A 26,416-nucleotide genomic window follows, 5' to 3' on the forward strand; every position below is an offset into this window, starting at 1 on the left:
ACAGTAAGCAGTAATTTTGCAGTGCATTATACTCGTATAATATACTATACAAGTAATATGTGTAATATATAATTATAGTATAATATACTATACAAGTAATATGTGTAATATATAATTATAGTATAATATACTATACAAGTAATATGTGTAATATATAATTATAGTATAATATACTATACAAGTATTATGTATAATATATAACTATAGTATAATATACTATACAAGTAATATGTGTAATATATAATTATAGTATAATATACTATACAAGTAATATGTGTAATATATAATTATAGTATAATATACTATATATACTATAATATAATAGCATTATATATATAGTCAGTAGACATCTACTGCAACTTGGCAACTGTGTTATACTATACATTTACTTCCATGACGCTTCAGCTGAAATCCAACACTTCATGCATAATGTGACTGCGCCTTCTTCAAAACTTGAAACTGGATAAGTACTACAATTGTAGTACACAGTATGAAATGGGTACTGTGCATCAACTGACACTGCTGACTTTCCAAGCACCTGTACCACATTGCGCATAACTGTCAGATGATATGTTTAGCAAGCTCATGAACTTGCACTTTCACTCCAATATCATTTTGGAATAGGGAGCCAGACATTATAATCATTCCAATTGGTGAAATTTTAGTCTTTTGTATTGTATTTTCATTAGCACTATATATTAAAACCATAATAAATTTTTATCTCAGCCATTTGCTAATTGTGATCAAAGGGTTTGTCCACTCATACTCAACTTTGAACAGTATTCCCATCGTACAATTGCGTTGTGGTTGGTTAAAATCAACTCAATACGTGGTCCTGTTATGAGTTTTTATGAAAGTATGCTGTTCTTGTATGTAGAGTGTAATGCAAAGGTTCTTACTACATTTACATTAGTATTGCCAAATGCTCACTAGCAACACTCCCACTGTAGCTAGCGTTGCGCACTGCGCAGGAGGCAACACCGCAACTGCACCTATACTGGGCACTGCGCAGTAGTACAAGTACACAATAGAATGATACTGCTTATTGCATGGTTGTGACATTTCTACTACTGCTACTGCATTGCTCAGGCAACTACATGGACATCGAAGCAAACATTTACTGCAATGCACTTTGCATCAGGACATAAGTGAGTACTTTTCAGTGCCCAGTTGTGATTTTTTGTAATGGTCAAAACCCTGATAACTACATATGGATTTCAAGCTTTACAACTAGTGTGATATTTTGATATATAACTGCATGGAAAGTAACATTATATTAACTGTATCTTCCTGTCATAGAAATTAACCTTAATTCGAGCAAATGGAGAATAAAGCTTTTAAATTTGTCATGTAGAAATTTAGCTTAAGTTTGAATTTTCATGATTTGTACCAAAAATATGTTAGCATTGATATAGAAAATGTTACCAACATTTTATAGACAAACTGTAGTGGAGTTTTTAAAGTAATTAACTTTTATTGTGTTCTCAGGTTGCAAAATAATTTTTACAATTTTCAATGTTGGGTTTGTAGCTATTGTGATAATTTTGCTACAATTTCTTGTTAAATGGTAATTTATCAATCGAAGCTAAGAAATAAATTTTCAAAACTCTTTATACAAATCTCTACACAGCATCTTATAATAATCAGAATTGAACTTTGAATCGTAATGTAAGTACTAAGAAAATTTGATGATTTTGATTGCGATGAATGCTTGGTTTGTATTCCCATCGCTATAAACATGTGTCCTACCGAAACCAACCTAGGTACTAACTCAGAAAGTGAGTATATAGTATTATCAATATAAATATAGTATAATAATTATAATATAAAAATGATATATTTATAATATAATTGTGATATAATATACTATAACATAATACTTTGTTATATGATGTATTATATAATACAATGTAATATATGTATTATAGTGCTGATTATGAGATTATTGTTATTAAATTAAAGGTTAGAGTTAACTACACACTAAGGAATAATGAATAGATTACAGGTGCAACAGGTGACAGGTGCAACAGGTGACAGGTGCAACAGATGACATGTGCAACAGGTGAGAGTTATTGAGTAGTACATGAATTGATAATGCAACTTGCTTCTAATGCATGAACATCTGCCATATTATTTAAGTATGATGAAAGGGTATGATATACTCTAACGTTACAAATATACTTTGTTACTACTGCTTCTTCTTAATCCTTATTCCACAACAAACATGATTATTGTTAGGATACAAGGTTTGCTTTGAAAGGTAATAACTAACATATACAAGAGACAGTCTAAAATAAACTGATTGTTGAGGCATCAAAAATATGATTGGCACCAAGAAACAAATGATATGTCTAAAAGATATTTTAGTGTTGAATGAATGGATGGCATGGGTAAGATTATATCATAAGTTATGAATAAAACTCCAAAATAAGCTGCCCCAGTTTTTATGTGAGGTAAGTGTGTGTAACTGGCATCTATTTAGGGATGTAGATGTGAAAGCTTTGTTAAGGTCAGCGCTGTTGACCCCACGCTGACCAAACATAAAATTCAAATGGGTCATAAGTTAAGCATAAGCTCTATAGATGAATATTTAAAAACACTCACACTTCTACACACTTTTGCTGCCCTAATAATCTAAAATAGAAAAAGATATAAGTACTAAATAAAAAAGTTAAACAATAAAATATGAGCTTATATTTTATTATAATATTATATAATCATTCTAAAATATAAGCTTATATTTTTATACTTAAATTATATAAAAGTTCTATAAGAAAATGTTTCCTAAATTTCCTAGCTATCTAAGAAAACATTTATAATGTGTATAACACGAGTTGTCCTTTTCTTTTTGATTAGACTTAAAATTCTGTTTGTCAGTTTCTCATCCTTTCACTTTGTGATGGTGGAGTCTCTGGTTTCAGTTCTGAGTCGTATATTCGTGCTGTTTGGAAATATTTCATGAACCTACTGGTAAACTTGTACATCTTGACAAACCTTCCAATTTCTGTTGACAAGTTTTTGTTGCCCATTCCTTTGACTAAGATGACATCATATCCTGTAGCAGCTGTATTATGTGTTTGCAGCTGGACCATTCCTAGCAGGAAATGTTCCCAGCTTCTTAGTTAATTGGCATCACAACCTACGGATCTACATGAGCGGTTGGGTTGGCCTTGACCTTGACTGAGTAGGAGAAAAACTGTTGAAGCCCCAATCAGTCTGACCTTTGAACTTTTGCGGATAACCACCATTGCTCATGTAATGATTTTAGCATTTTCACTTTATGATCAAGCTATTAGAGCGTTTCTTTTAACAACAGTTTGTCGTTTTCAGAGTTGTTTGCTCTCTAAAGATCAGCAACACCCTTTCCAAACGAGACAAACTTCTAGATTCAGAAGCTTGGCTAGATGGTAAAAGCTAGATCTATGCGAATTTAATTTTTTTGAGATCTGCTTCCGTATGGTGAAAGCATCTTATTTCAAATCAAATATTTTATATAAATACAAGATAATTTAAGATTTAATTAATAAGATGGTAAGATTTTGTTTATTCAATGACCATAAAACTTATAATACCTCTTTCATAAATATACATAGCAATAGAAATTACATCGCGAAAAATTTAGAATGAGATGTAAAAATGCACTAATAAATAAAACTTGAGCAGAAACATAGACGCAGTGATGCATAGTTTACAGAGTATGATTAATTATTCTTAGACTGCTGTGTCTATGACTATTTAAAAATTTAATGCAGACATGATTGACATCGTAATTCCTAAATCTGTGTTTTGTGAAAAAATTACAGCCATATGTTACAGCTTGGAGCTTGCACCACGAGTGTTTGTGTTTACAACACTGTTTTGTGTTTTTCTAACATCAGAATAATTGCAGAAAAATAAAATATCCTCATTATATTAGCACAAATAGATGTAATTTTAAAATACTGTCAGTTAACTTTTGATTGTAATCTGGAAGTCTTATGCGCCGCGAGATCATCATGTGTAATAACTATGTGCATAATTATCCTATAATGCAGCTAGGTGATTGGGTAGCAGCATGCTTGGCTTTAGATGGGGTTACCTCGAGACACAATCGTTGTTTCATAATGTCTTAGCGTGGCTTCATACAGACGACATAGCTCTTACTACAATAAAGATTATAGTAAAAACTATTATCGTATTATTATTGTATAATATGCAAGATTTAGTTAATACTTAGTGTCATTCTCTATCACTGTCATAGTAGCTTAACACAATTCTTAAACGCTGCCGTTGCTGATCTACATGTAAGTTCAATTCACAGTTGTGAAATATGCTGTTGCTAGATCTCCAAGAGCTTGTAATAGGTTGCATTGTACACCGTAAGTAGGATACAAGTATGGCATTACGTACAGCTGTCTAAGTCTAAGTTTAAAAATCTCAGTGTCTTCCCTTTTGAAAAAGTATGCTGAGAGTTGTAGATCTGAATTGTGAAAATTGAAGAAGTCGCTCCAATAATTGTAAGCTATGTGAGAATATTTGTATTTATTCTTGTACGAATATGACAAACATCGTTTTCTACTTTCTGACACCAATATACTTAGACTTTTGCTGGCTAACACAACCTACAATTAGGAAGTCAGTCTTCACCAAAAACCAAAACCAATAAATGCTAAACCTATTAGGTCACATTATAGAGCCACAAAAATCAAAGCTATAAAAAGGATATTCCTATTACAAAAATCTATACTAAGACTTGTGTACTACTGATCACGTATTCCTGCTCATCACACTTCCACCAATCACATCACAAAATCTTTGAACATATTACCTTATACCCAACATGTGAACTATATCCGGAATATTTGTATTTATCTTTCTACACATGACAAACATCGTTTCCTATTCCGTGACACCATCATGCTACATCCACCATCATATCTTCCAGTTTATGAACTTTCTGCTACTACAACCTACAATTCACTATCCCGACTCCTCTGCAATACTGTTAGATTATCTACTTTAAAAAAACATTTGTTCAACTCACTCAACAATTACATATTTTTGTTATATTGTTTTTTTTCTTTTTGGTATGTAATGACAAATATCATTTTGTTGATGATTACCAAGCCAATGAAAAGTTAAACATATATGTACATACAAGCTGTAAGTACATGTATGTACATACAAGCTGTAAGTACATGTATGTACATACATGCTGTAAGTACATATATGTACATACAATCTGTAAGTACATGTATGTACATACAAGCTGTAAGTACATGTATGTACATACAAGCTGTAAGTAAATATATGTACATACCAGCTTGTAAGTACATGTATGTACATACAAGCTGTAAGTACATATATGTACATACAAGCTGTAAGTACATGTATGTACATACAAGCTGTAAGTACGTGCATGTACATACAAACTGTAAGTACATGTATGTACGTACAAGCTGTAAGTACATGTATGTACACACAATCTGTAAGTACATATATGTACATACAATCTGTAAGTACATGTAGGTACATACAAGCTGTAAGTACATGTATGTACATACAAGCTGTAAGTACATGTATGTACATACAAGCTGTAAGTACGTGCATGTACATACAAACTGTAAGTACATGTATGTACGTACAAACTGTAAGTACATGTATGTACACACAATCTGTAAGTACATATATGTACATACAATCTGTAAGTACATGTAGGTACATACAAGCTGTAAGTACATGTATGTACATATAAGCTGTAAGTACGTATATGTACATACCAGCTTGTAAGTACATGTATGTACATACAAGCTGTAAGTACATATATGTACATACCAGCTTGTAAGTACATATATGTACATACAAGCTGTAAGTATATGTATGTACATACAAGCTGTAAGTACATGTATGTACATACAAGCTGTAAGCACATGTAAGTACATACATGCTGTAAATATAGAACATACAAGGTTACATATTTTCTGTGTGTAGTCTATAGTCTAAGATTTCATATCATTTATTGTTCAAAGAACCAATGATATCATAATAAAATGAAAAAAACATTTAAAAAAGAAGAAGCTGCAAAGCTTAGCTTTCTAATAAGTAATAAGTTATATATACAAATATTATGAAAAGATACAAACAAACTTGAATTGTCTTCATTGTCTTGCTAGAACTTGATGAATAAGGCTACAAGAGATGAAGGTGAAACAGCAACCATCGCATGAAAACTTCAGAGTCATCACAGCTATATACAAATGAAGATATATACGCTTGTAAATAATAAATGCTATAAGATTTGTATTAAGACAAACGCAAGCTACAGCAGTAAATAAAAAAAGCAGCTCAGCTATTTCTGGGTGTTAGTTTGGAGTTGTCTTAATACTCGTCAGTTAACTAAGGTATAAATAATGAGGGACTGAGTGACACATCAACATCCACAGCTGGATTTTTGTCTGCGCTCATCTTCCTGTTCTGAGGCTGAGGGCTTTCTACCGACTCGTATTCCGTTAGACTGCAATAGAGCATAAAACCATTATCTCATAACCTCAGATAAAACAATACAGCCTAGCAACAGCCATAATTGTATCAAACTTACCCATATTAATTCCATGTCATACCACTTATTTTACAGTGGAAAGACAACTCTATCTCACTACTAACTGGTATCGAAAAGTTTTTTAAACAAAGTTTTTGTAATGCACTTCTTATTTAATGCGATAAAATAAAGGTGTTTTAATATGCTTTGTGCATAGGGGTATGTGTAGAGGATATGCGTAGAACAAATGCGTAGGGGGTTTGCGTAGTGTGCGAGCTTGCGTGTGAGTGAGCAATTCTCCGAAAATCAAGTGTGATATTTGTTTAACTTATTGCAAAGTATAGATTGTTTTTACAAGACATTGATGCATAAACAATAACACTGTCATTTTGTCTGACCATGTCTGAACCCAGCAGCAAGATGACCTCAACAACTAAAGATATGCCCAGATGCAAAGGCAATTTAAGTTTGGTTGCCACTAGCAGCCTTTTTGGGAATTGAACCTTGACCTTCTGTTCATAAGTCTAGGCTCAATGTGTGAATCACTAACAACATTTCTTACTCTTTGCGACTCTTTGTTTTGGAGAAAGGCTGACACAGAGAAGTACTCAACATGAGGACTGAGTCATACTGTGTTAGACTTTAAATAAGCTTTTAGTTGTGACGCCACAAACTGACCTCTGGGTTTGGTACAATGCTGCCAATCTTAATGTTGTTATAGACTTCTTGTGAGACGAGTTCAAGCATACTATTGATGCTGGTAGATTTTTCGGCGGATGTTTCCAAATATGACATCTGGTGCCTTCTTGCAAAAAGTTGTCCTTCCTCATGGCTGACAGCTCTTTCATCTACCAAGTCACTAAAAGTAATAGCACCAGCAAATTTGTAACTGAAAATAGTGTAATTCCGCAATGACACAAGGAGGGACAACTTCTAAGCTCTATTTCAAAAATTATATTACTAGTTAGTTGTTAGTAGCAATGATAGGAGTCTGTATATTTACAGTGTAGTAATTTTAGCTTCTCTAAGCAGATGACTAACATTAATCTCTGTAGACGCAAGCTCACTACAGATGACTCGTTTTCATTTTGAGCATTCATTACTCAAGACATAAGTGTGTACATAAGTGTGCTGGAGAATTATCAACCTAATTTGCTAGCATTAACTCTGCTACTGACGCTAGTGTCAGCCGCAGTTTAGTGGTAAAAGCTAGGAAATTCACATATGTACGCACTATTTTAGTATATTTCTAAATTGAATACTTCTAGTATATGTTTTTAACAATTTTACTCGAGAAATTTTTTTTCAAAAAGGCCTTGTAATATTTAGAGTGTTTTATTATAAGTCGAAACCTTCTTTTAGTAAATTCTGGATTTTATTTAACTGTAAACACACGGAGATGACCAACTTTTTACAACTGTAATTAAACTTTGGTTAAGCTTGTGAAAGTGATGAGAAATGCCATTTTTGTGCTACTTTCCCGGTAATAGAATGTAGAAGAACTTCAAGTAGAACTGTAGCATGTGGATGAACCCTCCTTCAATGCACTGACCAATCGTATGTGTTGATAAACCAAATAATCAACAAAAATTAAATTCATAGAAAGCTAGGAGTTGTCTGTAGCTGCAAGAGGCTGGTCATCCTTGTGTGTTTACCAGAATACCAGAAACCAGAATTCACTAAAGGAAGGTTTGACTTATAATTAACACAAGTAGCTCTAAATATTATAATGCCTTTGTGAATAACAAGTTTTCCTGAATGAAATTAATAAAAACAAATAATAGAAGCATATATTTTATGTTTCAAGCATTGTAATAAAAGTTTATTTTCATAAATGTTGTGGACATAATATTACATTTTGTCTGACGGCTCCAGTGTATAATATTTGTGTCAGTTACATGACATGGTCATCTAATGGTTGAATAATGGCTAAAAATATATCACGGCTGTAAAAGTCAGGTTAGTGTCATTTCCATTCAACGAAAAAAGTTATTTTATGAAACTGCAACTTCATGGCTGCCGAAAGAGCTTCAAATGCTATTTGGTTTTGAGGAGATAATCTATATCACATATAATGCTATATTATATATAATGCTATATTATATATGATATAGCATTATATATAATATATATCACATATAATGCTATATTATATATAATGCTATATTATATATGATATAGCATTATATATAATATATATAATATACAATGCTATATTATATATAGTATATATTATATATAGTATATATAATATATCAAATATATAATATATGCTATATATAAAATATATATTATATACAGTATATAGTATATATATATTATATATTAAATTTTATGTTTAATATATATTATATATAACATATATTATACATAATATTATATATAAATATATATAAATATACTTATATATAAATATATACTATATAATATATATAGTGCTATATTGCTATATTTTGGTAGCAGTTTTCGCTGAGTGTAGTTTTAAGAGTAATTATCAAATAATAAAGCTATGATTGGCTGAATGGCTTTCTCAAAAATTATGGTACACAGTTTATATATTCTGCCAAAACTCTATTTATATATCTACAAAAAGATCTGTTGCAATCTTTCATAATTTGCTGTATTTTTTTCTTTGCATTAATAAATTATTCTAATATTAAATTAACTTGTAACTGACAACATTTTTATGTACATAATTATGAAATTAGGAAAATAAGAAAAGAAAGAAAGGTTGAACAAATATTTAAAACAGACAGTCTCAAAGATTCTTTCACTTGTATATTCAAAATTCTATGAAAAGAAAATAAATTAGTCATGTATTGATGCGCCATTACACATGTTATCAAACCAGCGATTGTTTGACAAATTCTGTCACAATAAATGAGACCAATGATGCCTGATTCTTTGTAAGATATCATACTGATAGCAAGCATTGGCTCAGCATCAAAGGCTCTCAAATGATGAACAGCAATTTTGACCAAAGTTGAGTACAAGCGAATTAACTGTCATTATGGTGGTCACGGGATCAATAAAGCTCTTTGAGCTTGATAATTTCACTTTAGGAACCTTTTCCAATGCATTGACGGAAGATAAAAACTTTTCTTTATGTATTTTATAACATCAAAGGCCTTGGTAACCTTTTCAACAAAATACTTGTAATAATTTTTGATATAAAAATGTAAGCTATTCATTGAGGCGTTGTTACCTAATGATTCCACTTAGTACATTGCACATAGATAACAACTGATTTTATTTATTTGAGAGAATTGAATTGCATCGAGTCATTGAAGTTAGAATAGCTGAAGAATTGATAATTGAATTGTGGTGTTTCGCAATGAATTGTGAATTGTAATCGATTCTTACACGATAGATGATCCAAAAGAGTGGGAATTGAATTGTAATTTTTTGATAAGCATTGAATTAATTCAAGTCATTTTTAAAGCCTCATAAACATCTGTGCCTTTTCATATATTGCACAATTTCTATGGATTTAATCCCAAACGTTTTCGTAGTAACGTACAAAGGCACCAGAATTAGGATAGAACAAAAACTGACAGTTCTAAAAAAGATACAGATATAGAAATTGATTTTTAATTTGCATACCATTTGTTTGCGACGAGAACTAACACAGCTTTGCTATTACTGCTATGGGCTTTGAGGTCGTCCAGCCAACTTTGCAAGCTGTTGAATGTCGACCGACGTGTCACGTCGTAGATAATGATTGCACAGGAAGCGCCTCGGTAGTATATTCTCGTCACTGAGCGGAAGGCTTCTTGTCCTGCCTATAATTATAAAGGTTGATTAATAAAGCTGTAAATCTATAGCAGAGTGTTGGATAGGTAAGAGACCCCCTTAGCACATGAAAACAACTATAATTGCTATGAATGCTTCCAGACTTCCTATATGTAGAGAGTATGTGTATGGTATCTAACCATACACTATACCATATAGCATATACCATATAGTTAACCATATACTATACACATGTAAAGGTTTTACACTGTAGTGTTAGCTGAATTCACTGATTAATTTATTCGCTTATGTGTTCCACCATGAATAAATTAATCCGCAGAAATGCATGCAAAAATGACTTCCACAAAATATAACTCCTTGAGTAATATTTTTCTGTAGAGCAACAGTTTTTTGTATAATTTTTACTCACTGTATCCCAGATAGATAGCTGTATTGTTCTCTGATCGATTTTCAAGCTTTTTGCATGATAGATTCCTTCTAAAATACACCAATGAGTAATTTCATATATCTTATGTCCATTATTTTTTGTTTTTATGCTGTTTTTTGCTTAAAACATTCATTATGGGTGATACAAAATAACACACTCATAAAGCTCACATGGAGCATCCATTAATAACAAACAATGTGGTAAGAGAAGACTATCCCTCAATCATGTTCCTATCAGCCAGTTACAAGGTCACCAATTCAAAAACACCATTTCCTGTTTTTTCTCAGTCATTAGTGTTATCAGCAACTGAATCTGGGAATTTTATCAGAACTAAAATTTCTGGCTGTTCTTGGTTTGACTCATTCTATGAATATGAAAACAACATCATAACGTAAATTGTGATTTTAGCCAAATTTAACTTTAACATCTAGAGAAAGAGTCTCTGTGACAGGTGTGTGTTTTCAGCTTACAGCCTTACACTAATATAATTACTCTACTGAATGTTGTGTTATAAAGCATAGCTAACCTTTCCGTTAATATTTGTCTCATTATGTAATAGGTAATGTCTGAGCGCTAACTGTTTATGTACGATTACGTAAGAGGTGAACTTCTAGATGCAATGCGTATTCTGTCCTTGTTGTATAACCCATTTCTTCTTGAGCCTACTACATGTTTCAGCGACACCTAGTTACAATTCATTACTACAAACTAAATTTTAAAAATTGCTTATTTTATAATGTTTTGGTTTATTTAATAACTTTATTCCAAGTATATCTTCTATTGCTTTGTTTTTCAAAGTTGTGTCTATGAATCTATCTATGATTAATTTATATCTGGAAGCAACAATCTAAATCACATTCTGTCTGCAGTCAGACCGTGGGAAAGTGGTATCAGTAGGACTGTTACAACAAACTTCTCTAGCAATAGTTTTAACGATAATATAAACATATCAGCGGGCTGTGAATAATTCTCACCGAATGGTCAATCATTCTCGAAATATTTCTGCTTAGAGCTGACACTAGAACAACAAATTAAATGCTTCTTATATCATTAGAGTTGCTAAACACTAAGTAATCAACACTTTTAATCACTATTCAAAAATATGTTTGTTTGGTCTCTCATAATGTCGCACAGAATGTTTCGCTGTTGTTCCTAACAGAATTTTGAGGCCAAGTGCCAGAATATTTTAGATTCAGTATTTGATTGGCTAGGTGTAACTGAAATATTTGGGTCAAAACAAGGAGAGCGACTGACAGCATTTTATGAACTCTGAGAGGTTATTTCAAAGCTGAAATTTGTTAGTATATTTGCTAGTCAAGTTATCAACTTTGTTTCCCATAATACAATGGTAATTAAATATCTGCACAACTAATTTATAAATAAAAACTTTTTATTACAGTGTGTAAGTGCCAAAGTGCTTTGTAAGTGTAAGTACATTTTGTAAGTGTTTCAAAATGTCTTATTTTGTACCACAAAAAACTTTTATTACAGAGGTCAAAAGGTTTTCAAATTACAAAATGTATAAGTTGACATTCCCAACATCCAGGCTGTGGTTTTGAGACACATTAAATATACTTATTACTAATCTGGATAATGTAAGGAGAAACCGTTGAGGCCTACACGAACCTATAAATTTTAAGTTATCTTATATACACCTCTCTCAGCGACAAGTGACCAACACAAAATAAATTTTGTGTTGGTCACTTGTCGCCCTTGCATGAACCTTCAGGCTAATTCAATAATACAATCTTCAATATGCTAAAAAACTAATAAAGATCTCAGGCCATGTTCTGAAATGATAGGTTGTCTGGTGCCCTCTATGACTTGATGCTTTTGCATGCTGATCAAAGCCTAAATGACTACAATTCCTTTATAAATGTGAGAGGGGTGAGAATAGAGTCTTAACAATGTGCTCATATCCCATACATAAGAACCTCTGTCAGTAGTAGCATCTGCCGATACCCTTCAAGGGTAGGCATATATAAAGCATGCCTTGCTATAACAGGCAGTACATATGGGCTACATACTACGGTATACTACATATACACGCTACATACTACACGCGTTTAGTTGCTAAAATGAATCAACCAATCAAATAAGAGGACTAACCGACAGTGGGCGTGGTTTTCATAGTACGCTTGCCATTGTCATTCAGTCTCTGCACTAGGCTGGTCTTCCCAACTCCTGCATGGAAAATAAGGAATTACTATGTAGCAGCTATACATGTGCTGATGATCACATTATGTTACGGTGCAATTCTCAGGCAGCTTTTTGACAGGCAGAAACATGTTACTTTCTGTTCGGTTTATTAATTGTGGCATAAATCAATTCTGTGACTTTATATGAAAAGACCACAACATACAATTTCACCATTTGAATGACAACATATTTATATCAAATTTCCGCAGCTTGCTTAAGCAATATGGCACTTTCTACTAACTCATATCTACCTGTTACTCCAATCTTACTGGTAAACAATAAATCTGGAACTGCACCATATTAGCAATAGTCACCAGCAGTTTATCTTCCTTTGGTGGAGGTAAATGATCAGTAACAACTGACGACTGATTTTTTTAGATTACAATTTTTTTAATTTTTGACAGCAGGATGCCCTCCTCAACCTACACCTTCAACTTGTTACAAATAAAAAAAAGAATTTGTCTTCTCTTGATTAGATATTGCTAGGATTTAAACTTCTTCTACAAAAGGTGGTGGATAGTACAAGAAATTTCCATTTGTTGGGGTTAATCAGGACCAGCCCTCTTTGAGAAGTTAAAATCTACTAAATAAAAACTAATAAAGTCAATTCTTCCTTAATTTTAATGATTTTTTTCTTTTTTTTAGATTCAGTAGACAATTTTGAAAATTAAGGGCATTTAGGAGACATGTTAAAGGGAGTCACAAACACATTGCACTTTTAGACTTTGCAAAGTCATCACAGTGATGCTTAATCACATAATATTTTAGTGAGGAGACAGTAATCAAAATACTGTAGGTCAGAATGATAGTGTCAGAATGAATCTAGAGTTGATTCTCTCCATAGGTTCATGGCTGGTTCTGTGTTTGCAGGCTATATCGGGAACACGTGGATTAATTTTAGTGTATGACACACAGGATATCAGTAGTTTTCAAAGCATCTCTAAGTGCTTACAGGAAATGTATAACCATCGTGATGATGCTCCAAAAATATTGAGTTAGTAAACTTGTTGTATGAATAAATATGGAGATTGGCTGTACAATAGTGATATTCTGCATGATACATTATAAAGCCCAAATCGTAGTCTTATATGATTATTTTAATAGCCAGTGAAGCATTGATTTCTACAAAGTATGAAACAGTTTTCTTGTTGTAGACTTATTCAGCTAAAAACAAGATATTTTAGGAATTTGGGTTTAAACAAAGCACAGAGAATAAGTAGTCTACTTCTGTAATTATTCCTACATGTCTAAAAATGGTAGATTGGAGCAGTTGTTAGAGCGTCGGTCATGCTGAAGGTCATGTCTGAAAGGTCATGCTGCCATCACAATGAAGCTCATAGAAAGATTTCACGAGGCAAGAGTACGAGAGACATTGATGTTTTTTATGTATTTTAGTTTTCTATTTTCATTTATTTTCATTCACTTTCAATAAATATTTTTTACCTGGCAAAGTACTAAAGCCGCGACAACTGAACCCTAAGTAGCGAGGAGTTCTGTAATTCTGAATTCATACAACTCTCAGTGTCTGCCTTCAGTATGCCGAGCAGATTTTGGAACCACCAAAATCTTCAAGCGGACTAATTGGAGTTTTGTAGCAGAGTGAGAGGCAGCTACAGAATTTTCATTCTTGTGTAATTGCACTCACTAGCTATTAATAAACCAGAAGATACATCGGATATTAGTAAGTTGATACCACCAGCTGTTCCAAAATTTTGTTGCATCAACCAGTCAACCAACATGTAAATATCATAAATCACTGGCTGGCAAATCGCTGTGCCAACTTGTTAATTTGCTTAAAGGATTTGACAGCAAAAATAGCATTTTCATGCAGGCTCAATCAAGGATCCACTCAATTCATAGTCATACCATGTGTGTGCATGTGATTATAGGTTAATATATTATGAGCACACCTTTTTTTTGACTTCTTATGAGACAAAAAAGCCTTGACACAAACAGAATTATGCATAGGTTTTCTAATTTGGATAAATCTTTTATGTTTATCTTAAGATTGTCAATATGACAATTCAAATGGTCAAAGGTTACAAAATTGGCATCAACATTTTAAAAGTCAGCCATTGAAAAACTATAGCGCATACAACATTTGGTAAAGCGGCAGCTTAAGTTTTCAATTTTAAAATTTTATAAAATTCAATTCTTTCAAATTCATTTCGGTAACTGTATGTGAAATGACCATAAAATACAATTTAACCATTTTGAATGTCAACATTAGAAAAACTTTATTGAAACATACTGGTTTAATGAAATATTTTACACATGTGAATCAGTGCAATAAGCTTTTATACAACATCGTTAAGTTATATTTATAAAACCCAAAATGTGTTCAATTTTGGAATATTGAAAAAAAATTCATAGCTCCAACAAATTGCAGCTTATACTATGAGATCTTCATATGTTAACTGCAAGCAAAAGATATTAGCTTGTAGAAATCTTTTCAGTTTTTTAATGCATATTTACTTAGGTTTCTGCATCAAGTTAAAAGTAACCTATAACGGCTTTCTGACAGCGGTGTTGGAGACTTGCATGGCATCATTTGGTCAGCCGAATCTTGCAGAAATAAAAATTTTTAAAACTCTGATATGTCTATTTATCCAAAAACAGGTTATTTTTTACAAGTATGAACATATCAACAGTCAGAGTATTTTGCTACCAAAATATAATTAAATACTATGTAAATAACTGTGCTATGGCATAACTCAAGTTGACATTAAAACTATAAAAACACAAAAAATCTTATTTGTAAGCTACTACTAAAGATTTGCTGCTATTATAAATTTACACTGATACATGTTTAGCAGTGACCATGACAACTGTTTAGCTAACAGCCAAATGTGTGTTTTAAGTGTGGATGTTAAGAATGTTGAAGTCATTATGTGGAAAGTTATTTACAATTTTTTTTTATAAAAGAATAACAATTTTTGCACAAGGTACTTTTTAAGCAAAATCAGTTTTGAAAATCCAAAAGCACTGACAGCTGATAGCCAAACTATTCAAACAGTTGATGGGTGTACACACTAACTACCCCTGTAACCTCATAACTCTACCAAACGTCTAAATTCAAGTCTGTGTGATATAATTTGCAAAATAAGGGTTGAAGCCTTTCTAAAATAAATTCCAAAAAAATCAAGATTTTTATACAATGCTAACTAAATTGCTCAAAAAATAGACTCAAGGGGAAATGACAAAAAAAATGAATTAAAATTAGCAAAGCTTGTGCACATTAAAAGTGTGATTCTTTTGCGATATCAACCAATGAAGTGTGATGGAGTTGTCTACTTATTGTGTAACATCTATAGAGTGACAGCATTCCTTAGCTTTTTTCAGTTCTATTAGCTATTGTTTCAACTTCATGTTTATCTATATATATAAATCTCAGTGTTTGTTTGTCTTTTGTTTATTCATGTGTCCAGTTATAACGACAAAGTTTTAGGAATGAAACATCTGTGGTGCACTGGATTTGAATATGGTGTTTCTAGTTCTGCAGACAAGCTTTTATCCAATCCACCACACTGTCCAACTGACTATAATATGGCTATGATATAATATACACTACACTGTATAACTGGCTTTACTATGGAATAAATTGTGTACATACTTATTACACCTGCCAAACTTTCATGGCTTCATGCTAAACACTTCAGCTAGCGTTATGCGTGAATCCAATTATAAAAAGAAAAATGCATAGACTGGCACAGCCAACAACACTATTGCAGTCAGTATAGAGCTGTAGTAAACATTGTATCCCATACAGTATGAGTTATACAGAAATAAACACAGTACACAGAAATAAACAAACACTTCAGTTTAATAGTTAGAATGGTAGATGTTGTACATGTTGATTAGAAATAAACTTTCTATACAAATTTTTTTTATTGCTTATGTAATGCCGGACATTCAGCTAGTGTGAAATATAAATATGATTATATTGCGGCTGCTACTAAAGCCGTAAAGACCCAACTGGTGAATAACGCAAAGATATGCCTAATTCATTTTTATGCATGACTTTGCCATGATAGGTAAAATTATAGATGTTTCCAGAATACCTGTGCGCATGAGGTGCGCATGTGGCATTCTTAATCCAATCGAGCACCTCTCACAACTGCAATAACTGTTTTCATCTTTATTGCAGTTGATGAGGATGTGGAATAACTGATAACTGAGTCTGATATGCTTTGTCGACAGAAGGGCAGGCTCTCAGAAGACTTATTCACTTTGTTTCCATGATGAAAGCATGTTTCGCAAAATGGAGCCAATCCGCAAGTTAACCGCATCATGGGAATGGCATAAAGCCGCAAGCTAAGTGAGTTTTGTGATTTTGCAAAACTTTAAAGAATCCATCTTGCTTGTGAATAATGAAAACAGCACTTGCGAATGATGTGCATTAAAATACCATACCAGCTATTCAATTTTAAACATTTTCAGTACTTCTATTGTCCTTTCTTGATTGAGTTTCACAAGCATCGCTAATTATTAACTTATAGCGTACAATTCCTTACTTTTTTTAACAAGGCGCCGGAGTCAATCCGCATCATGCGAATGTCCATCGTAACACTTAATTCACACGGTAATACAACTCCAAATCCGCATGATGCGAGTCATGGAAACATAGTGATTGGCAGCGAGTAAACATTTCACACATCATTAACATTTAAAGCTTTTATCTCTGATCGCTATAAACAATTAATGTTTGTAGGCTATGATATCAGACTGCTTGCTTTATAACAAATACTAAAAAGGGTTTTGATGGACTCGTTCGATAAAGCAGCTGATATAGTTATACCATGCCGATGGCCAACCGTTAAACGTGGTAAGTTTGTTTATGTCATCTAAACAGATGCTTATCACACTACCCCTTTGATGATAAATATGTGACAGGTCATAACATTTTCAATACAAATGAGGTTGGATCACCACATTGTTTTTAGCTCTATGTAATAGAGAAATTTCTCAGCTCTTCAAAACTGTTTTCGGATATGAAATTGAAGCAATTTAACTTGAGATACAGCTTTTATTGAAGGTGGTGTCGGGCAATATGGTCAACACAACAAACTGAGAAATTTGTCTTCAAAGATTTTAAACAGTATTATTTGTTGACCAGCAACTGCACGCTAAAAACATTACATTTTCATGAATGTTGGTAATGACTTGGCTTCACAAAAGTCTAAGCTACACAAACAAATTTTTTTTCGGAGCCCATGATGCACTATATAAAATACTTCATTTGTGTTGAAAATGATACGACTTGTCATATATGTTTGGATATGTCATCTAAATTTGAAAGCCCCATAAATAAAAATATTCACATAACATTGCTTATTAGTTTATTTTTTTCGTTATTCATCACAGCAAACAATATAATCGCAGAAGCCGTGAATGGCAAAACGTTTCACGTTGACTGACATCTGAGATATGCCGAGAGCAAAGTACTATTACATCAACACAAACAGGAAACTCAGCCATCATTGTCACAAGACTAGAGTGGTGGCATTACATAGTCACAGGTTGTGGTAATGAAATCAAGTGAATGGTTAACACATAGCTGAGTAACTATGCTTAGTGTGAATCTGCTACTGAAAACCCACCCCCGACGAACTAAAGGAAGAAAAGGAAAATAACTAAATAGTTGATATTTTCCAAAAGTAAACTTCTGAATACTACAGAGTTACAGAGTATGAAAAGTTTAGGTTGGCACTGTAGAGGGCTCAAATATTACATCTGTTAAACAAAGCGAGTGTTCGAAAATATGATAAATGCTGAGGTTTTATACAACGATAGGGGAGCAATAGCACGTGCAAACACATGCACACACAGGCACGCACGCACATACACGCACACACGCGCACACACATACACACACGCACGCACACACACAAACACACATGCACACACACACGCACACACATACGCACACGCACATGTGCACATACACGCACGCGTGTACACACTACTAATGTATGTTTGACAGCATAGTAAGGGTACAGATGACCACTGTATTTTATAGCTGACAGATAATCTAATCAATTAGCACTCCAGCTTGAAGACGCTGCTAGAGACGGCGCCAAGAGAACTTCAACAGTTTGTATAACAATACCTTATTTATGTTTGGCTTGATGGCAAAACAATTATAGCCTTGCCTCCTCTAGTCTGCACTTTAAGTGAAAGATAAGACAATGCTGATGACTTCACACTGCTGTTGCTGAGCATGCAATAGTTCACATATGCTTACTGCATCTATATATCGTAAGTCCTTATGCTCAAGCCGCGCGGCTTGTCGTTGGGAGCGGCTTCTGGTTCAAGGTCATAGGCTGCGGCTAAAGCCAAGTTTTTAAAACTTACGTGGGGCTCAGGGCGGCTTCTCGATAAATGCGGTTTCTGCTCAGTTTTGCGCTATAACCATAGAATCGCAGTCATGATACACTTTTATGTACGTGGTTTTGGCGACCTACTCGTTTATTTTCAAGGTCATGTTTATGGAATGCTTTAGACTAAAGAAGAATTTATCGCTCATGTTTAACTCACCACAGTCATAGGTTATTAACACCTTTTCATTCTTGACCGACATCTTTCCATAAACAGGAAGCCCTCTAACAGCGCAATAAAAATCTAGCTGAGACATGTCAAGTAAGTTCTTGATGTAAGGGTTTACGAATTTTAATTCGAACTTGGAAGTACAGTAAAAGAAAATTCTTTTTACCTGTACTGATGTAGCCTGTTTTTTTATTCAAAAGAATGGGAGTATAGCGAAACTCGTCTCAACACTCTCGCTCCCGAAGGGGTCAAGGACGACAAAACCTCGGTCATTAGCCGCGGTCTGCGGGCATACGCGGCTTGTTGGAGGATTTTTTTTTTTTCGTGAGTCATCTGTTTTTGAGCACAAGCCGCGCGGCTTGAGCCTGAGGACTTAAGGCATATAAATCTACTAGCTGTGCTACTCGGCGTTGCCCGGCTAATAAAAAATTCGGGACAGAAAATTGATTTGTATTTAACATATAACAGCATTTCCCAACCTAACTTTCAAACTACATACCATGAGAGAAGTGTTTTGTGTCTTTGAAATAAATTAAGAGAAAAATAAAAACAACTGTAAAGGTTTTAAAACTTTGTCAAAGAACTGTAACTTTCAAGCTATTAGCGTGGCACATTGCCAATGGAAAATTCCAGTAAGCTGCTAGGCTTGTAATGACTGTACTCCAAGACGTTGCATCAGCATTGTTGTCCAGCTACAGTTATTCTAATAATAGCTATAGCCGGAATGCAGACAGACATATGACACACGGACATACTTTGAGAAATCTATATATATATTTCTCAAAGTATGTCCGTGTGTCGTATGTCTGTCTGCATTTCGGCTATAGCTATTATTAGAATAGCCTAGCTGGGCAACAATGCTGACACAATGTCATTACCTACCGGCATTTGAAGCTTACTAACTAGCTTAGTGGAATTTTCCATTGGCAATGTGCCAGGTCACTTGGCAATAGCCTGCCACTTGCTGGAGAGTTGCCTGCCAGCAAGTGGTAAGCAAATCTCATCACTTCTCATTGTTTATAAGCTGATTTTTAGTACCTGGGCAACGCCGAGAGGTGCAGCTAGTATATACTGTATATAGATAAAAGTTTGTTGTTCAGTGTGTCCAGCTATAGCTATTAAAATCTAGAAATGAAGGATCTGCTTTGTCCTGGATTTGATCTCCACAACCTCCCGTTCACCAGGCAAGGGACCTAAGCAATTAAGCTACGCAAAATGCAATGAATTCATTTGTCGATATGAGTCATTATATTCATTAAAATACATGCATAGCACTCTGCGCTACGCAACATCACTAAAACTAGTTCTCAGGGCTCTTATTTGCAAGTTTAGCAAAACGGGTAGTAGCTTACTCAAATTAGTCATTGGCATTGTGCCAGGCTAATAACAAGTGGCAAGCAACTACACTACCTGTCTTTGTTTATAAGCTGTTTTTATATATTGTATTATATATTACATATACATTACTTTAGTTGAAACATAGAAATTGTGCCGCTTTCATTTTTTAGAGCAACTAAAAATGGGATATTTTGTTATTTTATAATTTTTCAAAGAAGTTTGATAAAACGAAATAAAAATATAAGTAATAATAACCTTTACTAACTTTAGAACTACTGCAATAGCAATGTAATAATGCTTTTGCGACATCAGCATACGATAGACTTAAACTGTTTAGCGACACTTTTCCAAAAAATTTGTGTACATTCATCTCTAAGCACATTTTTGAGGTAGATAAAGAGGAAGAGCATACATGTACCTTACTCTGACTGTGGAAAGATGTTCTACTGTTTATCATCATTACATTATAGCCTTAGACCTCGCTAAATGTGCAAAGCAGATAATATTTTTTATCTTCTTTCAGCTTCTTCCATTGAACTACCCTAGGACACTTATGTATTCGCGGCATCTAACTTTCGCGTTTTCGCGGAGTCATCATCACGCGAAAAATTCATGCGCGAAACTAAACTATCATAACGAACTAGCGAAAATTCGAAATTAAATAGCTATGTTCTACACAGGCCTGTATTCACTGGTTGCAAGTTGGGGGGCTAATGTTAGACGACTAGTTATGAACATCTGGGGTGTGGAGAAGGAGAGGGGGGGGGGTGCTGTAAGCTCCCAACAGGTTTCTCTTATGTAGGGCCTCAGCCGGGCCTCTCACGTGAAGTTTTAAAAAATTTTATTGGCAAGTATCAACATTTTTCTATTTTTTGAGATTTGCTTTGTTTTAGCTGATGTGACTGACAAAACGTTTTAAAATTAAAACAGGCAAAACTTGTATGCAGTTAAAAAGCTCAGAAAGAAGACATCTTTTTCTTTTAAGCGTTTTAACAAAGATCATTTTTGCCGATTTTATTTCAAGTTCATTAAGTAGGATATGGGCAAGCAGATGTTTGCTAAAACTTGATATTTTGCAAACCTTTATAAAAGTCGTTAACAAGAATATTTTGCCGCTGATGAAGATAATAATGACGCCTAAGAACTACTAAAAGTTGATGTTTGTATCTATGGCTTCGAATAAAGTGATATTCTACAGCGATAAAAACCTTTCTATAGCCGTTGGACTATGAAATTCCTAAAAAGTTGGGGCGTCTTAGCCGGCCAGCTGTCCAAGGGAATACGGCCCCGTAGTTCATTGATATCCACAACAAAATCGTGATATTAGAAATGCAGATAATTTTGTGTGTGATTGAGCTCATTGGGAAATTTCTAGTAAATTCGTTAATACACCGAATGAGCAGCATGGCAAAGCAAATTAAGATAACAAGTTTTTTTGGAAAAGCCAAGACAAACGAAGAAGATGATGATATCAGTTTAGTCACCGAATTTGTAACTGATGAGGATGAAAGTCTGGTAGGTGAAGTCATACAATTAAATAATACTTATTGTAGTGATGAATTTTACTGCCAACCAAAAACGATAACAACCCTCACCAGGTCCAACCATGTTATACAGTTCTGGTTGTGATGTTGGTTGTTATTTATTTTCTTTTTTATGAGACATGTACCGTATTTGATTTTTTTTAAATTTGAAATATTGTGAACACAAAACGTGCCATGGCCATCGCTTGCTATAAATACTTGAGATCTAATATCGGTACCATATCGGTCACGACGGAAAGGACCGAGACGTCAATGATAGTCCAAGAAACAAATGGCAGCAAGCGATCACGTTGAATTATCGATTTCTGCCATACATTTATACCTGCGGGTTACAAATACAAACTAGTCGCAAATATAAAAACTTTTTTTACTAGAGGACCGGACCTGAGGAATCTAATTTGTTTGTTCCACTGTATTTATTTTCACATCACTATATTTTCGCACTCATCAGAGCTGCGAAATTAAGTTGCAGCGAAATTTTACTCTGTGTGCTACTCACGAAACTAAATACTAGCGAAATATAAGTGTCCTAGGGTAGGTGATTCACTTTTACTCAGACAAAAAAGAAAAGCTATATACCAATTATTTGTAGTTCTTAAAACTTTATTTATACATATATTAGCAATGTATTGGTAACATTTCAGACATGTTCTTGCAAGCATTTAAAAAATAATTAAATAGACGAGAAAAAGAGCCAGCAGGCTCTTTCAAAATGACGTAACACTAAAACTGAGTGGAACACTGATGCCATCTCCCTCTACCAAAAACACAACCAAACCTATTTATTCCCTGCGCGCTGGAAACTGGTTCGTAATCGTTTACATTGCTTAAAACACTAAGATGGAACTACCGGTTTTATTACCAATTATTTTAGATATTTTTAGGAGTCACGTCCATAACCTTGCTACAACCCAAGTCAAGAATGTCGGAAGCTAAAATCAGTAAATACTAATACTAATCTATGGAGTAAATTGTGATCTGCTACGCTTGTTATCACTCTGGGTCCGAGATAAGCTGGGAAATGTACTTCCACCCGATCCTATGCCCTAGTAAACTCGGGTTTGTAGTTTCGCTTTGTTTTTCCAAACTTTCAATGTATGCAGGATTATGAAACTTTGGTCACTTTGTGTGGTACATGTTTTAGTATAAATCAAAAATTTTAAATTGATTGGAGTGATAGTTCTTGAGATACTGACAAAAACCAAAAACAGGCCTAACTAGCCGAGAAATTAAAAATGGCTGCCGTCAGAGCATTAGTTTTTTTGTATTTCTGTACTTATGAAACATTGAGCACTTTTTGTGTTATACATTTTCTGTATAACTCCGAAGTTTCAATTTCATTGGAGCCTTATTCCTTGCGATATTGCCAAATTACCGCAGGAGTTTCTAACCACCTCGAGAAATGAAAAATGGCTACTGACAGGACACTAGTTTCTAATGAAACACTGATTGAAATTCTGAAATAGTAAAAGCTAAGAAGCTTCTTTTCCTCAGCAACAAGAGCTTCACACTAAGACTATTTGTTTCCTATTCATAAAAACTATACACACTCTATCAGACTTTGAGTACAACCATTATATTTCTTCAGTTGTTTAAAAAAACATCATTTCTTTGAAGGGGTATGAAAAAAAACTATTTACTCTATTTGATTTCTGTTTTCTTTATTGAGTTCTAGAAGCTTGGAACTTCAACATGATATTCAGTTCAAAAGGAATTGTGCTATCCAAGTCCTTTCACAGTTGATTGATACCTAGGATCTAGGACCTAGGGTCTAGGATCAGGGGGTCTGCTTGTATGTACAAGGTTAGGTTTCAAACTGTTAAAACTCAATTGATTAAAGTTTCTAACAGCCGCCCATTACTCAATTATTGCCATTTGGTATCAATAAGTATTTCCAATCTAGTGTTTCTACTCTGTAGGCCTATTTGAGAAGTCACCTACAGGACATGTGTGCATTAGTTATGACTCAGGCTATACAGCTAAGCGATAACCTCAAACATGAAGATTATTTGTACTTGACTCTCATATTCTACGGATAACACTCTTCCTTGTTTGAATTTAAGCTATAGTTTTGCATTACACGTATATGACTCACTGCAATGAGCACGTCTTGTGACCCTTTTGTGTTAAGAAGACTGGATGGATTTTATTCTTTATACCCATAGACAAAGGTCATGAGTCATCTCTCTTCTGACTCATTCTTTTCAATTTTCTTAAGGGTTGTAACACCTTAAAGGTAGGGCCACATGAGACAAAATTTTCACGAATTCGGCGAAATTTGGACGAAACGATTCATACGAATTGACATTTGGACGAATTCGTCCATCGTTGGTTGCGCACGATGAACGAATCCTGAATTAGATGAAACGTCAGAAATTCCTACGAATCGTTGTTTGATTGGTCGGTTGAAAAGGTTAGTTGATTGAAATGATTGAAACGGAATCGGCTTCAATTTATCACCGCGTTCTGATTGGCTAGTTGAAAGTTAGTTTCGTACGAATCCGTGGTGGGGAAACTCTGTGTGGCAGGTCAGAAATTTCATACGAATGGAGTTTCCCAGATTAGTTGAAATTACACGATACGTGTGGCCCTACCTTTAGCCTTATGTGAAGGAACTCAATGATGTCATGGTTGTTTCCAAGTGGCAGAAATATATATAAAATGCAGGCATTTGAGGAAGCAGCTATGGTGCATTGGTTAACACACTGAACTGCCAAAGAGGAGATCAGTGGTTTAATGTCAAGCTGTCGGGATGTCAAGCAGAGTATCTGGTTCCAAATTGCTCTTATGCGTCCAAACACACGGTGATGCCAGCATGGTTGGTAACAACAATACAAGTGCTGTGGTAGTGGTGGTGAAGCATTGGTGGTCAAGTTGGCTAGCAATTCCACCACCAATGCCCCACTAGATGGAGTGATGGTAATAAGCCTTTATTAAGGGATGGTAGAGTCCAATCCCCAATAAACTGTGCCAGTCAGGTTTCCCATGAGGTTTTCCAAAGTCCTCATTGGACCAGTCTGCATATTTTATTAGTAAATTATAAACACTAGAGCTATATACCAATTATTTGTAGTTTATACAACCTATATATACATGTACTAGCAATGTGTTAGTAACATTTTTTATGTGTATTTGCAACCCATTTTGATACAACAACTGAAATATACCTGCTGCTATTGTTACTGGGTCTATAAAGCCAGATAAGTGTACCAGAAGACTACGACTGTCACTTTTTACAAGCCATGGTTGAACAAACGAAACTTGAAACAGTTTAGATGCAAGCTATAAATGTAATCTCGGTGGGAAACGGTAAATTACGCCAAGAAACCTATAGAAGTTACATCGCGTTAAACACATATAATAACAAAAGCTGAGTAGCTATGAAATTGATCGACTAATCAAAGCTAAATGATGAGAACAACTTTTAGCAGCACTACGTTTCCTTTTGCTTTTAAATATGTCGATGCTATTGGGTGCCTATTCCGCCTTATTTTAAAGTTTTGTGTGCTCAGCTCTTTAGATAAACATGGAGTACCCTGGATGTGAGTAATCCCTCTAAGATAGAATGAGGTGTCTGTTTAGACTACTGCATGAAGAGGTTGTGCATGTTTTTAACAGCATCTTTGCACAAACAATGTCCCAGCATTTTTAGCTGGACATGTCTAAGTCCAATGGCAAGGGAACCTCGACAACTGGAGACATGCTCAGTTGCGGAGAGAAATTTAAGGCTGAATGTTATTCCTGTCACAGTTGCTTCATCAGTTCTTCATTGCTCATCAGTTGCCTTTTCTGGGAATTGAACCCCTACCCTGTTGTTTATAAGTCAGACGCTCTAGACACTAGGCTACAGTTGCTATCATAATAAACATGGGAAGCGCAAACCTCTTTTCATTAAGAGGTAACTGACAAAGTGTTGACTTGGAGGAGTTTCAGAGGTAAAAGGTACTCACCAGAGTCACCTAGTACGATGCATTTTACTGCGTAGTCGTAGTCAGCGACTGTCATTGACTTCCTGGCGCTGCTCGTGCGACTTGGCATCGTCGTGATATCAGTGTGTATCTTATGTAAAAAAAGTCTAACGCTGTCACTCTC

At 34.2% G+C, this 26,416-nt stretch overlaps 1 protein-coding gene across 1 annotated transcript; it reads right to left on the reverse strand.

Annotated features, from left to right (window-relative positions):
- Nucleotides 1–5,956: 5,956 nt before the first annotated feature.
- Nucleotides 5,957–26,416, reverse strand: LOC137391616 (ras-related protein Rab-2A-like). Its single transcript, XM_068078132.1, has 6 exons — nucleotides 26,275–26,416; nucleotides 12,807–12,881; nucleotides 10,680–10,747; nucleotides 10,121–10,299; nucleotides 7,196–7,376; nucleotides 5,957–6,493 (listed from the first exon to the last, which is right to left on the reverse strand). Exons 1-6 carry the CDS (start codon nucleotides 26,360–26,362, stop codon nucleotides 6,410–6,412), a joined length of 675 nt encoding a protein of 224 aa, XP_067934233.1. The 5' UTR covers nucleotides 26,363–26,416; the 3' UTR covers nucleotides 5,957–6,409.

Source organism: Watersipora subatra, chromosome 3 (genome assembly GCF_963576615.1).
Source record: "Watersipora subatra chromosome 3, tzWatSuba1.1, whole genome shotgun sequence".
NCBI classification, from domain to species: Eukaryota; Metazoa; Bryozoa; class Gymnolaemata; order Cheilostomatida; family Watersiporidae; genus Watersipora; species Watersipora subatra.